Source organism: Taudactylus pleione, unplaced genomic scaffold, assembly GCF_031769625.1.
Source record: "Taudactylus pleione unplaced genomic scaffold, aTauple2 ptg000017l, whole genome shotgun sequence".
Lineage (NCBI taxonomy): Eukaryota > Metazoa > Chordata > Amphibia > Anura > Myobatrachidae > Taudactylus > Taudactylus pleione.
Genome location: NW_028284419.1, coordinates 8,125,594 through 8,142,548, shown reverse-complemented (window position 1 = coordinate 8,142,548; position 16,955 = coordinate 8,125,594). Strand labels below are relative to the sequence as shown.

Below are 16,955 nucleotides of genomic sequence, written 5' to 3'. Positions count from 1 at the left end.
ATCTCAGACTATGGAGACAGGTGTTTTGTTCATTCTGTGGAAGTAGAAGACATGTATAATGACATCTCTGCTGGCTAGTTCAAATGACAGCAATGATTATTAAATACATTTGTTTCTAAATTTATATTTATGTAAAGGAATTCAAAAAATTGCTGCTTCAAGTAAACTCAGCCCACTGAGTCTGGACTTATTACTTACAATATACCAGTATAGTAAAGAGGTTATTTTATCCTGCACAGAAAAGAAAAATATTACAACAAAATATGCAAAAATTTTATTATAGATAAACAACTTATACAGATAATAGAAAAGCTATATATTAGCTGTGCAATCTGCACAGTTGGTGGTGCTCCCCTGGGTCAAACAACAGTATATCCAAATACTCACTACATTATTATTGTCAAAAAAAAGAGATTACAATAAGGGCAGAATAAATAGTGTAAACAATATTGTTGGAGCATTGTTCCCAGGCGTCTCTGTAGCTCCGAAACCAAATTGTATGTGATGATAGACAAAGGAGATAAAGTATGTAAAATACCTCTTTCAGTAGAGGTATTTTACATACTTTATCTTCCTCTGTCTATCATCACATACAATTTGGTTTTGGAGCTACAGAGATGTCTGTACTGTACCTCCGCTATGTTGTTATAACTCTGCATGGCAGAAATGTCACTGTATCGCTTCATTCCTGATTGAACAGAATAATGTGCTTTGATTGACTATATCAGTGCTTAGTGGGAATTCTAACAGTGCTTTGTGGGAATGGTTTCACGATGTGTTTTTATGGGAACAATACTCCAACAATATTGTTTCACTATTTATTCTGCTCTTATGGTAATCGATGAATACAGACTATAATATTCACTATAAATGCATTGTTGAAATATATGTCTGTTTATCCTATACTATGAGGATGGTATGTACATGTGTCCATATACATGTTTCAGCGGACAACATAGTTTCTTCTGCCTCGTTTTTCTCTCTCGATTGTAAGACCCTGATGGGTTGTGAGAAACTAAATGAAGCATATAATGTAATTATAATTAATATTGTTACAGGTATTAATATCATTATAAATAAATGATAATAATAATAATAATAATAATAATAATAATAATAATAATAATAATAATAATAATAATTTCACTCAGCCGGGAATGTGACTTCGTTTCAGCCAAATCCCTATTGTGGGACTAATATTTGTAAACAACGTGGGTATCTTTTACAGATATACAGTATACCTTTCGGATGTCATAGAATAAAAATGTTCTTTTTCTAGGTATATGTCTCACTAGTGAAAAGCATTTAAGTGCGGCTATCTTTTTTTCTCTTTTTAATAATGCATTATAAGTTATATTTTACGTCATAGTATTATTGCACATTCTGAAGTAGTGCCCCCGCAAAGGGTTCTTCCTCTTGAGTATTTTTGATATATACCAATATATATAGTACATAGGTAACAGACATATCAAATAGTAGGACTATAGTTCTCAGAAGAAGCAGATCTAGTAAATGAGTTCCATATGCAGAAACGCCCCCATGTCCTCCTTCTGTTAGGAGGAGCTATCCAGTAAATATCTTATAATAACCAGAAGAAAGTTGCAGCCAAATAAAGAGACAAGTGACCTCTGCTTGGCTAACATCAGCAGAAAGGTGAGGTGACAACTACATTTACACAAAGTAAGTGAGATTATGGTAACATTATAACTTGCTGGGATCTATATTTAAAGGTTTATAGTACTTAGATGGGCAATGCTAAGTCTGTGGCTGATTTTGTCTAGTTATCAAACACAACATCCAACATACACTAATACAACACTTTCCTTGAGCTCCATTCCATTGAATATGCTAATCTGCAAAATGATTGACATTTGCAGAACAAGACCGTCTGATACTTACTGCATCATTGTAATAAACCAAATAATTTTCAGAAGGCTGTGACAATGGGAGCTAATTTCAGCTTTATTGATAGATTATTCTGTTGTTTATGACTTTTACACATTAACATCCTTTATGATGTAAAGTGTATTAGCAGTGGATATTCAAATTTTACAAAATGTACTAACTGAGAGCTATTATCTTTGATCACAAGGGTAAAATTAATTGTTCTTCACAATGTGTTGCAGAAGGTTAATATTTTAATGTTAGTCTTTTATTTTGAAAGTGTATTTTGTACAGTGGATATAGTTATTACATAAACACTAAATCTATTTGTATATGTTTAATGTATAGGTAATCACACAGTACAAATCCCATTTTTTTCTGCTGGCATATAGTATTGTAATTACCAATTGTTTTCTTATTTCCCAATTTTAAACTCATCCTTGAATTATTTTGTATGGAAGTGACCAATCGAAGGGCAGTGGTGTTAGGTACCAGATTTCAAGGTAGAGCACAGCGTGGTGTTTCAAAATTAAAATTGAATTTTCCTGATTTAAATGTTGATCTTGACAGGTCTAATAAATAGGAAATGTTCTCTATATGAGTTTTATAGTGTACTGTACACAAACACGGATGCTCATGGTAGTTTGGATAACGGGTCAGTTATAGTATCGGTAGCGAATTATTAGCTTTTCCTCTGTCTGTCTGTAAAATATTTTTGCAAATGTTCTATTTTTACATAAACTTTAAAATGTGTTTTTTTTATGCAAATTGAATAATATTACTGAATTATGTAAAAACTAAGCACCCAGTGTTGTACTGTTGGATGTGAGATCTGTGCTAAAATTCCACGCACCTGCTTTACTAAGAAGGAAAATTAAAATGCTAAGTTATTAATAATGTTACCAAAGGAAGACACACAAGGGTATAAAAGATATTCATCCTTCCTGTTACACCTTCTTTAGAGACCTTATTTAAAATGCAATTTCTTTTATAACTGGTGCTCACAGATTTTAGAAAGAGACATGTCACTACTAAGATATCTATGTACCTGTTTTAATGTGTCCTTTGTATGTGACTTGTTTAAGCAGTATATTCTACTTAAAAATGGCTAGTGTATCTGGGACTTTTGCACATTTTTGACTTTCGCTGTTGCCTCACCATTATGTTGAATGCCATTTGGCATTGTGGGCCTAATTTAGAGTTGGACACAATTTCTGTCTAAGAACAATTGTATAAAGCAGCAGTGAATAAAACTAGAGATGAGTGGGGTCGGCTTTCCGAATACCGAACCCACCCGAACTTTGCAAATCCAAAGGGAACCAAGTCCCAACTCGGTTATCTCTTTCGGGCTCGGATCCCAAAACGAGGCAAAATATAATCTTCCTGTTGTGATATAAAAGTCCCTCCCATGTGTTCGGCCCCCATTTCATGTTGGAGATACAACGTAGTGTAGCTAGGGCTCTAGTACTAGAAAGAAAAAAGACTAGTTTAGTTATCTTGGCAGCACTACTTAGCAGCAGTGTACAGTCACAGAGTGTCTCTTGTCTGTATATAAGGCAGGGCACTAGCGCACGCAGGGGGGTTGAGTACCCAGAAACCTTCCCTGATAGACTGGAAGCAGGCACCATCTTCTTATGCCCTGCCCCCTCTTGGAAAAATGCCAATCGGGAGGAGGTGGAGCCAATATGACGTGATTCCATTAGAATCACATAATTTGGCTCCACCCCTTTCCAGTTGACCCACAAACCATGGCATTTTGTCACTAGGGGAGGAGCATAATGACATGGTGCCAGCCTGCCAGTTCCCATCCTTATCAGGTCTACAACCCACACATGCTGCAAGGTGTGTGTGTGTGTAATGTATGTGTGACATACAGTAGGTGTGTGAGTGTAAGGTATGTGTGACACATGTATGTGTGTATGTATTATATATATACTGTATATATATATATATATATATGTGTGTGCGTATGTGTGTGTAAAAATCCTGTGTTTGCTCCTGTGTCTGTATGGAGTGGACTCAGAGAAGGAGCTGTGTTGCAGTCTCAAGCAGGGACAGTGGGCACTTTTTGTCAGAAAGAGAAACCAAAAGAGAATTCTGCACTAGATACCACTCTGTATGTATATATATATATATATATATATATCTATATCTATATCTATATCAAGTAAATTAAGTATCTATCAATATAACCTTTATCTGACAAAAAAATGTAACAATTTGAAATATTGAAGTATTCCCAAATGGTCATGTGACCTCAGTCAAAGACCTGATTCACTGATAAGTGTCTTAACCCTCCCCTCTCCCCTCCTATCCCTCCCCTGGTGGTGCCTAACCCTAACCTTCCCCCAGTGGTGCCTAACCCTAACCTCCCCTCAGTGGTGCCTAAAACTAACCCCCCCATCCTGCACCATAAAACTAACCCTCCCCGGGCAGTGCCTAACCCTAACCTCCCCTGGTGGTGCCTAACCCTAACCCTCCCTCCTCGCAGCCTAACCCTCCCAGGTCAGCAGCTAACCCTAATCTACCCTGGCATTATTAATTTTTGCCCTGACAGTCTATTGTGTGCTCTCCTTCCAGCGGTCCTGTGTGAAATGGCACCTGAATCACCGTGGGAGGGACTTATATCGAGTCCAAGACCCATGAGATCCAACATCAGTACGATGATATTTCGACTCGATTTGGAATCTGAGCCTGGCGGGAAAAACTGAGCTGAGGCTCGGATCCCCCGCATCCTTCATAAATTTACTATGGAATACAAAAATTAAATTAAATATACAAATAATCCAATCCATTCTTTCCCAGCCTTCCACTACAAACATACTCTACCTCTCTCGTGCCACTGATCTAGATCTTGATTAATGAAAATATTCCTTGTTTTGTAATATGGGGTCATATATTTTATTAAACTGCCATCCTTTCCACCACTGCAGTGCCACTCTGTTTCCTAGATGTGCCATGTTGGAAGTCGAACTGCCACAGCCACTGAAACCTTCAACATGCAGTTGTTGAATGCCGAAATGTCTAGAAATTTTTATGGCCACAGAGAGCATATCCTGTGTGTCCCTTTAATTTTTTTAAAAAATTAAGAACCACCAAGTTTTATTTTGTGGGCAAAACTTGGGACATATTCACCCAGTTGTAATAATCAATCAATCAATCAATCAATCATCAATCAATAACATACATTGAGGTTTGGATGCTTACTTTTTAATAATCCTTGCCACTTCTCTAATCTGCATTATTATGGTTATTAAAATGCACTCCCCTCCTCCATCATAAATTTGCCTCGGAATCCAAAAATGAACTGAAATTAACAAATTAATTAATCCTTCTTGTCCATGCCTTCCACTACATACATACTCCACCTTCCTCAGCCCTCTGATATAGTTCCTGATTAATGAAAACATTCTTTGTTTCTAATATGGGGTTGTATATTTTATTAAACTGCCATCCTGTCTGCTACTGCAGTGCCATTCTACTTTCTATATGTGCCATGTTGGACTTTGAACTGCCACGTGTGTGTCCCGCTTGCTGATGTCGCTTAGCTTAGTCAGACAGCTAGCTCTGTGCAACCTTTTGGCCTAAACTAGATGAAAACAAAATTGTGAGCTGTGGTCAAAACTGATTGGAAATGACTGGAAATTAATGTTATTGAGCTTAATAATTCTGTAGAAACAAAAACAGGCCCAAATTATGTGATTTCAGCTGTTTTTTTAATTTGTTATTAAAATACAGATCCAAAACCAAAACATGTAAGGGTGATATTGCAAAACCAGAACCAACTCCAAAACACAAAAGTTAATCCAGATCCAAAACCAAACCACGTGGGTCGGTACACATCTCTACCGCAACCATGCATAGGTAGCAAGTGTGCATCTCATCCCCTGGAAATAATAAGAGCAGATGCATCGGCAATACTACAGGAAGTATGGCTTTAATGTGGGAAAAATACAGGGGTCTATGTACTAAGCCTTGGAGAGAGAGGGAGAGATAAAGTACCAAATCAATCAGATCCTAACTGTCATTTTTCAAACAGTGTGTAAAGTGACAGTGAGGAGCTGATTGGTTTACTTTATCTCTGTCCACTTTATCTCTCTCTCCAAGGCTTAGTACATAGACCCCATAGTACACAATTCAGACACTTTACAGTAAATAGTCAGAAAATATAGATAATAAGCAAGACCAATATTTGTGTTATATACAGTGCTGAAGTATGTCCAACAACCTTCTTGAAGGTGTCTGTACACAGAGTATCATTTTATTGTTTCAAAATATATTCATTATATGGAATGATTATAATTATCATCACAAAAAGGGTATAGCCTCCACAGGGCCCGAACTAGGGGTGGGCAAGAGGTGCAGCCGTACAGAGCGCAGCACTGTAGATGGCCCTGCCGCTCACCCACGGCCCCTGCTTCTGGCTAGCAGGGTGCATTTCCAGGCATCCTGCAGCCAGAATCTCTGCAGCAGTGCTGCCTGGAGCGTCCTTAGGATGCTTCAGGCATTACAGCCCCCCAGAGCATCCTAAGAATGCTCCTGGCATTGCTGTAATTTCTGGAGTTTGTGACACCGCCTCCTCTGTATGACATCACACATAGGGGGTGTGGTCTGCATCTGTAGCTGGAACCACTGGTTATGGCTCTGAGCCTCCATAAAGACATTTGTGATTGTCAATTGATGTGCCAGAGCAAGCTGTGAGCAAAGAAAGCTAAAACGTGCATTTACATTCAACTCTGAAAAAGGCCCTGTATTTTAACATTTTTCTTTTGTATAATGTGTCCGTTAAGTTGGGATAATGATTGCCAGTTCATTCTGTTGTTTATATAGAAATCCAAAGAAGACAGAAACTGGTGCTATGTAATATATATATGACTATTATCAGCAATTAAATACTAATGAACATTTTAATCATAGATATAAGGTCGCAACCTTGAAGAAAAAGTTGGCATGAAGGGGTAAATTTACTAAGGTGAGAGTTTTTAGAAGTGGAGATGTTGCCCATAGCAACCAATCAGATTTTAGCTATTATCTTCTAGAAGGTGCTAATTATATGTTAATGGTTGGGTCGGACTGCACTCTGCTGTGTGGGCAGATGTGTTGTGTGAATGGGCTGAAAGGTGTGCTTTATGAGTGAGTGGGTTGATGCACTTCCTGATCGCAGGCGTACCGGGTCCTGCGTATAATTGGATATAGACGATGGGGTACGGAAGGTGCGCTTGCCCTGTGGGTGCAATGATGATTGGGGTGTTGGAATGTGTATGTGGTTGCTTGTGTGTATGGTGTGGATAAGTGAGGGTGGGTGGACCAAAGGAATGAGAGAGGCGGACACAGGGTGGGAGTAAACTGTTTTATTGGAGTAGTCACAGTGCTTCTCCTATATAGTCCCGGGCACAAGGTGGGTGTGGTGGTGGGTGAGAGAGGGGGAGAGACTGGGGAGGTGGGTTGACCCTTTTAGGGGGCTCCTTTCCATGCGGTTCAATTGACCAGCACGTTACCCCTGTTGGACACTATGGTCGACAGTCTAGGACGTCTCGGTGGGAGGGAGGGGTGAGAGGGAATAAATAATGGATGTGGTGGGCGGGTGTAATCACCTGGCGGCGTCCCCCGTGTGAATCAGAGTCTCGAAGTCTTATAAGAGATCATCATGAACAACAGCTATTCATCTTCAACACCACAGCATCTTCACTCAGCCAATAAGAACTGCAGCAACGCAACACCACTACGGCCCTACCGACTTCAGGCCACACCTACCGGTAGGTATAAGACTTCGAGACTAGATAAGACTAGACTGTCGACCATAGTGTCCAGCAGGGGTAACGTGCTGGTCAATTGAACCGCACGGAAAGGAGCCCCCTATAAGGGTCGACCCACCTCCCCAGTCTCTCCCCCTCTCTCATCCACCTCCACACCCACCTTATGCCCGGGACTACATAGGAGAAGCACTGTGACTACTCCAATAAAACAGTTTACTCCCACCCTGTGTCCGCCTCTCTCATTCCTTTGGTCCACCCACCCCCACTTATCCACACCATACACACAAGCAACCACATACACATTCCAACACCCCCCATTCATCATTGCACCCACAGGGCGAGCGCACCTTCTGTACCCCATAGTTATATGTTAAGTAGAATATGCCCCAAAGATAGAAAGAGAAGACCAAACCAAAAATAATTTTCTTGTCGTGCCCTAACTCTTGGGCATACACTATACAATTATCTGTCAGATATCTGTCTAATCTGGTTGGTTGGAATAAAAATCTGGTAATATATGGGAGCAAACGACAATTGATCATTTGCTCACAAACACTGGAATACAGACAAAAATGGTTGTTCAGACAAATTGGTTAATTCAAAAAAATTTATCCAATATAAACAATTGTTTTTGTCAGTTTTCCAGTGTTTGGTACCATATGGTTGAACGTCATTTTGTCCCATACATTACCAGGTTTTTATTCCAACCAGCCAAATAGGACAGATTTCTGACAGAAAATTGTATAGTGTATGCCCAGATGTCAATATAAAACAAACATTAGTATTTTTTAGAACATTTATAACCCTAACAATTGATGCAGAGACTATGGGCCTGATTCAGAGCCGTTCGCTATTTGTGGTCGTTCGTTCAAAAACAAGGGGTGGCTATTCAAATGATCCGTTCGCAAATTGCAGTCTGTTCCCACCTCTAAGTCTGAACGAGCGAGCAAAACATACGCTCGTTTTTTTGATAAAAACGCCCCCTGGCCGCACGCACCATACGTTATGTCCGCTATTTATTAGATTAATCGAGTACATCATACAGCGTATGAACTGCTCGCTATTCTTGTGGTTGGTGTTTTCAACCGCTATTTTGCGAGCAGTTCTGAGTTAAAAAAAACCAAGTGACGTGGTCAATGACGCTGCTGTATTAATTATGCACTCCCTTAAAACGCCCGTTTTGACCTTTAAGCACGCCTGCGTTCGGATCTCCACTCCCCGTTTTCAAGCACCTTCCCCTGTTACCACCCACATACGCCTCATTCTGTCACTCAAAATAGCAGGCCCTCGCTATATTGCGTACCAACGATTTTCGGCCGCACTGACTGGTTTGCGCATGCGTACTAAAAACCGTACGCATGCGCAGATGTGCGACCATCGCTCGGAACGAGCGTACTGTCGCTAGCGAGTGGCTCTGAATGAGGGCCTATGATCATAAATACTGCTGGATAGTAGCAAATTATATTTTTCAAAGTTCAAGGGACTCAGAATATCCAAATACAAAGTGACATGGCCATAAATTTAAGCTGCTCTGAAGTTGATACAGGGACCTATGACGATTCCACTTCTGTAATCCTTATAAGGCTAAAATGGGCGTAATGTTAAAATTGTATTAGCTAATAAATTGTAGACATTCACCTACTATATAAAGTAAGTTACTATTTAATGACTTTATACACATGTCATAGTGATATCAAAATGTTCTACTTAATTTTTAGAAATGTTAAAAATGGTTTAGTGCACAAAATATTGGCCTCCACTTTCTGTAGAAAAAAGATACTAAATGTTTTTTTTCCCTATATGAAAGTACAATACATGTATGGCTTTGAGTATAGCACATATACATTATACCTTGACATACAAATCAACTATTGGTACAGATATAGATCATCATGAAGGTCGCAGTGATTGGAGCAGGGAACAGTGGTCTGATTTCCATCAAATGCTGCTTAGATGAAGGATTGGAGCCGACTTGCTTTGAAATGAGTGAAGACATTGGTGGCCTTTGGAGGTACATAGTAAGTACCTATTTTACTAAACAGAATATTTGCATTTTTGCCTAAAAGTGCACTTTTTACATAGTAACAACATTAGTGTATATGTGGTACCCTGAGCTTTGGTGTGGACACAGATAAGTTAGGTTTAGAATGTACCTTACAGTTGAGAAAGCAGCTCCAGTGGATCTTCCTTCTTCTCTGGCAACAACTCTGTGAGCTTATCTACCTCACACTGTAGCAGAGAGGCTAGCCCCATGCACACAGTAAAATTACATATTGTGACATCCTTGAAAAATAAAATAATCAAGTAGATTTATTAAAGGGGTTGAAGAGGATGTAAGTGCAGGGCAGGTCACTGCATGATGAAAATAATCATCACTATACCTATGAAAGCCACAAAAGGTATATGGCAAATATGAACAGTAGTTTGCAATATGGTGATACTTAGGCAATGGCAATACCTTTCTCTAATAATTAAATGGCCTTCTTTAACTCAACTGCTGCAGCACCTCTTTGGCTGTAACTAGGGCTAATAAAGTTTCTCAATTGCTTCAAAACACTAGATACTAAACACGCTATAACCTTCACAAAACACACCTATAATGAAATAGCAAAACAGATTATTATTTAGCAGACTATCAAAACTCCTGATTGATCAGCAATTTACTTTAAAGTGAACTCAAAAGTTCTGTTGTTGTAGTACTCTGTTGCTGGGTGATCACTGTCCTATAACATGCATGTATTTATAATCCACAATAGACAAAAGCATTAGGATTAGCATCTAATGCTGGTCTTTCTTGATCTCAGAGAAAACAATAGCTTTGTCTTGATAAGGCACAATAAACACAGTTTTACTTTCAATAGTTTAGTTAACTTCAACCCTTCACAGTATCAATAGCTCAGTCCCAAAGTGCTTTTTATTCAGTTTAAGATTCTTTCACAGAATGGCTTCCTCTTTTTACACAGTTAGACTCGCTCACTGGTTAAATTGTAGCTCAAACCAGGGAACTATCACAATCTCAGAATATTCAGATATTTAAATAAGTCTCTTGCACATGTTATAGTGCATATCCACTTAGCGATTAAACAGGCCAATTGAATGATAACAACATTGTTATCATTCAATCATTTGTTAATTGCTCGCAAATCGTCCATGTAAATGTCAAAAACGACCAGCAATGCGTGCGCCCCCTGGTCATTTTTTACATCTATCATCGCCCAAACATGCTGGTAAACCTGACGACGTCAGGTTGCCCATGTTCAGGGATGATTGATGAGCCTACACTGAATGACTCAACGTTCAGTGTAGGCACATCACAGACTGAAATGACTGCACGATTACAATTTCGTAATCGTGCACTCGTTTCTATGTCTATTAGTGGATACGCACCTATAGGGTTACACAGTACTTACAATATGTTTCCCAATACACTTTCAATATCTCTCAATATCATTTCAATAAGTCTGTATAATTCTCAGTAGCTCTCAATAGTTCTCAGTAGTTATCAATAGGGATGTTTCTTTTTATCAGTGTTTACTCACACAGCCTCCACAGGTTTCAGCTGTGGCTACCAGAGCTTACACACTGTCTCCGGATCTCAGACTCACACTGCTGGCGCTTCTGCACTGATCCCCAGCACACCATCAATGGGTATCCAGTGTCACTTGGCACCACTTCAGCATAGTTAATTACCCAGGAACTATCCTCACACCAGCGGCACCTCACCCTGCTCTCCTTCTCCAACTCTTCTGCCATGTGCAACCACAGCTCCTCCTTTCTGCTGTCTCTTTTTTTTTGTTCCATTGTGCCTCAGCCAAGTGGAGGTCCATTGGCTAATATAGAGTCAGGGTTATCACATATATACTGTATTATAAATGTTAGTATATTCACAAGATGTTTTTATGTAATGTACTGTACAGGGCTGTTAAAATGAAAGTATCCATACTTAGGGCACTCAAGAGCAAGTTCTTATGCTTGTAATGAAAATACATATGTACTTCTTTTGTAGGTGTGGTTTACTCAGAAGAATGGGTGTCTGTATTCAAAAAAATTAGTAAAGTAGTATTATTTGTTGTATTGTATAGTTGTAGTGCATTTTTGTCTTCCTTCCACCACCCTTCTATTATATTAGACTTTGTAATAGATGCATTTGTTTGGCATAATTTCATTTCAGTGTTTTCACTCCTTCTAACCATTATTTCAAACTTGACTGCAGCCAGAAGTGGAGGATGGCAGAGCTAGCATCTATGCATCTGTCGTCACCAACACCAGTAAAGAAATGATGTGTTACAGCGATTTTCCGTTCCCAGAAAACTTCCCCAACTTTCTTCACAACTCTAAAATGTTAGAATACTACAGGAAATTTGCAGATAGATTTGGTCTACTGAAATACATCCACTTCAAGGTAAAAATAATATATAGAACACACTGTCAATGATCTGCGTTATGCTTCTCCAGAGTCAGTCTATTAATTCCACTTATGGATGATAATGATTGTTTCTGAAGCTGGTTTGGAGGTTTTTGAGACTGTATATGATAAAACAAAATCTGTTATTTCTAGGCAATGCTATATAGGTCCATAAAATACAAAGAATTATGTTAAATTGGTTGTTTTTGTTATATAAAAAAAATGAGAATGCAATTATTCTGCCAGGTATTTTTGAGCAATGGCACCCTAGGCAGTCAACCATATGGTTTTATATGCCCAATGCCGACTCTGCGCATTGGCAATAAATTAGAATAATGAAGGCAGACTGGAATGCAGCTTTATCTTTTACCACCAGCCCACAACCCAATTATCGGATGAAAAAAGTAGAAAAATGTAACACATTACATATTAAGAGACCTGAAAAATTTTCACGGTTACAATGAGCATCTACTTGAAAACATAGTGTTACTAGGTCTGCTATGTCTATGTCTTCTTGCAAAATATGCCATTTAATTATTGTCATCCCCATAATTCTTTTATCTTTTCCTCGATTTTTCCTATTTTATTCATAAGTAATGATCTTCTGGCAATTAAATTACCCTGTAGGCATATCCTAATGGCTAGTTTTCTAATAGGTAGGCATAAGGTAGTGAGGAAGCCATTATTATCTTATATATAAAATTAATTGGTCTGTTTGTTTGTCTGTCTGGGTATGCATTCGGACACCCCTGCACCGATGGGGATGAAACCAACACGAGGTGGCCCAGTTGTATCCTAGCCAGGTTTTAAGGGGGTTAGGGTCTCAGTCGGAGCTCCCATTGGTGTACGCTGGGCAGAACTTTGACCCTAAGAGCCTGTTCTGAACCTTCCACTGAATGGATATGGATGAAAACTTTACAGAGTGGTAACATTGGATCCCAGAAGACATACTAGGGGGTTGAGGTCCCAGTCGGACCTTCCTTTGGTGTATGCTGAACCTGTTCTGGGCCTTCCACTGGCTGTATTTGGATGAAAACTTCACAGAGGGGTGGTAATTGGTCTGGGATGCCTAATAGAGTGGTTGGGGTCCCGGTCTGACCTCAACCATTTTGATTTTTAGAAAATCATTCGGGGGTCATACAAAATTATTAACTTAAAATTTGCTGCCTATATTTGCTTAAAAATGTTATTAACTCACCCTTAAGTTGTAAGTAACTGCTTCTCTTTGGTATGTTCCCAGGCAGAGTCTGGAGGGGCAGTCCCTATGGATGTGTGACAGGCAGATTGATAAGGCAGCCCTGGGGTCCTCTCAGTCCTAACCAGCCTGATGACAGCACTACTGTACACACCACCTGCTGTGCCAACACTGCCTGCTTGCCCGCTCTGTTAGGGTGAGACCCTACACTCCCCTGCACTAACCAGCTCAATGGCAGCCATATGACAGCCCAGTTTCCCCCCCCCCCCCCTTGTGCGCTGCCTGTCTCTCACCGCTGATGGGGAGAGAGCCCTGCATGGCACTCAATGACAGCCCTGACACCCTGATCCCCCCCCTGTACTATGTGCCGCCGCTGATATGGAGAGAGCCCCTGCACTAATCCGCCCAATGACAGCCCTGACACCCTCCACTGCAGCGCTACCTCCCGCCGTTGATAGCCGATGACAGCCCTGACACACACCCTCCCCCTGCTGTGCTACCTGCCACCGCTGATAGCGCAGCAGGGGGAAGGGGTGTGTCAGGGCTGTCATTGGCTACCAGCCGCCAATGACAATCTTGACATCCCCTCTCCCCCGCTGCGCTATCTGCCGCCGATGACAATCCTGACATCCCCGCTCTCCCGCTGCACTACCTGTTGCCACTGACAGCCGCTACACTACGCTGTTTCTGCTGCTGCCGCTGACAGCCGGCCGGGCCGGATTTTTTCACCTTGCGGGCCATATACTGCCCGCGGGCCGGAGGTTCCCCACCCCTGTTTTAAACGCTTTAAAATATCTCTAGCAGTGAATAGCACAGGAAGTGGAGAGATCCCCCTCTTATTCCTCATCTGTAATCACTGATACAGTAATAATGATACTACTAACCCATTGACCGTAGGAGAAAATACTGCCCGCGTGCCGGAGGTTCCCCACCCCTGTTTTAAACGCTTTAAAATATCTCTAGCAGTGAATAGCACAGGAAGTGGAGAGATCCCCCTCTTATTCCTCATCTGTAATCACTGATACAGTAATAATGATACTACTAACCCATTGACCGTAGGAGAAAATACAGCTGATTGGTGTCACAGTTCACTCTGTCATGCAGTAGAAACCATGGAGACTGACAGGTGGAAGAGAAGCAGGACAAAGCTGTGGTCTAGAACCTTGTCACTGCTTTCCTAGAATGGTGCCAGCTGACAAAAGTTCCTCAGCTCAACTACAATTGCTTAGGGTAGCTTTTATTCATTGTGTTAGAACAGCTCCAAATATATAATGTACATTCATTGTAATGACAAAATTCAATGTTAATTTGATTCAACATCAGTTTATGAAAATAATAATTTGAGACAGATTGAATGTAGGGAACAAAGGACAGTTCAGAGTCAAGGATGACACCAAGGTAGCGAGCTTGTGGGGCAGGTTGGATTGTTGAGTTATCAACAATGATAGAGAGATCAGGTTGGTAACTGTTATTGGCTGGTGGAAATATAATTCATTCTGTTTTAGAAATATTAAGTTTCAGGTGGCGAGATGACATCCAAGATGAAATTGCAGAAAGACATTCAGTGACACGGATGGTGATAAATCTGGGGAAGATAGGTAGATTTGAGTATCATCCGCATACAGATGGTACTGTGGGTCTCATTCAGAGCCACTCGTAAGCGGCCGCTCGTTCGTTCCGAGCGATGTTCGCACATCTGCGCATGCGTACGGATTGTTATACGCATGCGCGAACCAGTCAGTGCGGCCAAAAATCGTGTGCTCGCTAAATAGCGAATGCCTGCTATTTTGAGTGACAGAATGAGGCGTATGTGGGTGGTAACAGGGGGAAGGTGCTTGAAAACGGGGAGTGGAGATCAGAATGCAGGCGTGCCTAAAGGTCAAAGTGGGCGTTTTAATGGTGTGCATAATTAATAAATGAGCGTCATCGACCACGTCACTTGGTTGTTTTATAGTCAGAACTGCTCGCAAGATTGAGGAAGGATAAACAACCACAAGAATAGCGAGCAGTTCATACGCTGTTCGATGTACTCGATTAATCTAATAAATAGCGGACATGACGTATGATGCGAGCGGCCAGGGGGCGTTTTTTTACAAAAAAACGTCCGCATGTTTTGTTTGCTCGTTCAGACATGGAGGCGTCAACTGACCGCAAAGAGCGAACGGATAATTTAAATAGCCACCCCTTTTTTCTGAACGAGAGAGCGCAAATAGCGTCCGGCTCTGAATAGGACCCTGAAATCCAAAAGAGGTGATTAGTTTGCCAAGAGAGGAGGTATAGATTGAGAATAACAGAGGCCCTAATACAGAGCCTTGCGGTACTTTGCAGAGGCCCTAAGACAGAGCCTTGCGGAATTAGGTCAAGAACATCTTTTTAAAGTATTCCAACAAAATTTTTTATTTTTTAAACACCATATACCATAAAAATATTTTTTCTATGGTATACTGTAGTGATGGCCATTGACAGCCGTACCATCAATTTCCATGAAATAGCTTTTGAGTTGTTAGTCCCATTACTTTTGGCCCCTTAAAAGGGGGAGGCACATATAGAAACCGTTGTAATTCCTACACCGTTCACCTGATTTGGATGTAATTACCCTCAAATTAAATCTGAAAGTCTGCAGTTAAAGCACATCTTGTTTGTTTTATTTCAAAGCCATTGTGGTGGTGAATAGAGGCCAAAATCTGAAAATTCTGTCAATGTCCCAATATTTATGCACCTGACTGTATATATATGCATATGTATATAAAAATATATACATATATATATATATATATATATATATATAATATATATATATATCATACCTACATACAAACACATATATACATATATATATATATATATATACACATATGTATATATATATATATATATATTAGGGGTGTGCACCGGCCACTTTTCGTGTTTTGTGTTTTGGTTTTGGATCTGGATCTTTCTTCGTGTTTTGGATCTGGATTGGTTTTGCCAAAACCACCCTTCCGTGTTTTGGGTTCTGGGTTTTGTGTTTTGGATCTGTATTTTTTTTTTAAAAAGCATAAAAACAGCTAAAATCACAGAATGTGTTGGTTTTTCTGCTCCTATGCTATTATTAACCTCAATAACCTTAATTTCCACTAATTTCCAGTCTATTCTGAACACCTCACACCTCACAATAGAGTTTTTATGTCCAAAAGGTTGCACCGAGGTAGCTGGATGACTATGCTAAGCGACACAAGTGGGCGGCACAAACACGTGACCCATCTAGGAGTGATACTGCAGTGGCAGACAGGATGGTAGTTTGAAAAACTAGGCCCCAAACTGAACATAATGCAAAGAAAAAAAAGAGGTGCAAGATGGAATTGTCCTTGGGCCCTCCCACCCACCTTTATGTTGTATAAACAGGACATGCACACTTTAACAAAGCAATCATTTCAGCGCCAGGGTCTGCCACACAACTGTGGCTGAAATGATTGGTTTGTTTGGGCCCCACAAAACAAGCTGGCAATTAATCTGTCCCTGCACAAACTGGCTCTACGGAGGCAAGATGTCGTCCTCATCCTCCTCATCACCGATTCCTCACCCTCTTCAGTGTTGTGTACATCCTCATCCTCACAGAGTATTAACTCGTCCCCACTGGAATCCACCACCACAGGTCCCTCTGTACGTTCTGGAGGCTGGTCTCCCTGGAAGAGTTGATAATTCATTTTTATGGACATCATCTTCTCCACATTCT

The 16,955-nt window shown here is 40.4% G+C and overlaps 1 protein-coding gene across 5 annotated transcripts in view; it reads left to right on the top strand.

Moving 5' to 3' along the window:
* Positions 1-1,598: 1,598 nt before the first annotated feature.
* LOC148540781 (dimethylaniline monooxygenase [N-oxide-forming] 2-like) overlaps positions 1,599-16,955 on the top strand; it is a 64,776-nt gene continuing 49,419 nt past the window's right edge. Inside the window, exons 1-4 of one of the 5 annotated variants that reach the window (XM_088482034.1) lie at positions 1,599-1,680; positions 6,802-6,856; positions 9,521-9,658; positions 11,854-12,042. In XM_088482034.1, coding sequence (XP_088338160.1) covers positions 9,533-9,658; positions 11,854-12,042 — 315 coding nt within the window. In that variant the 5' untranslated portion in view covers positions 1,599-1,680; positions 6,802-6,856; positions 9,521-9,532. Of the gene's footprint in view, positions 1,681-6,801; positions 6,857-9,520; positions 9,659-11,853; positions 12,043-16,955 lie in introns of those variants that run through there. The other 4 variants (XM_088482050.1, XM_088482042.1, XM_088482057.1 and 1 more) reach the window with 4 other exon arrangements.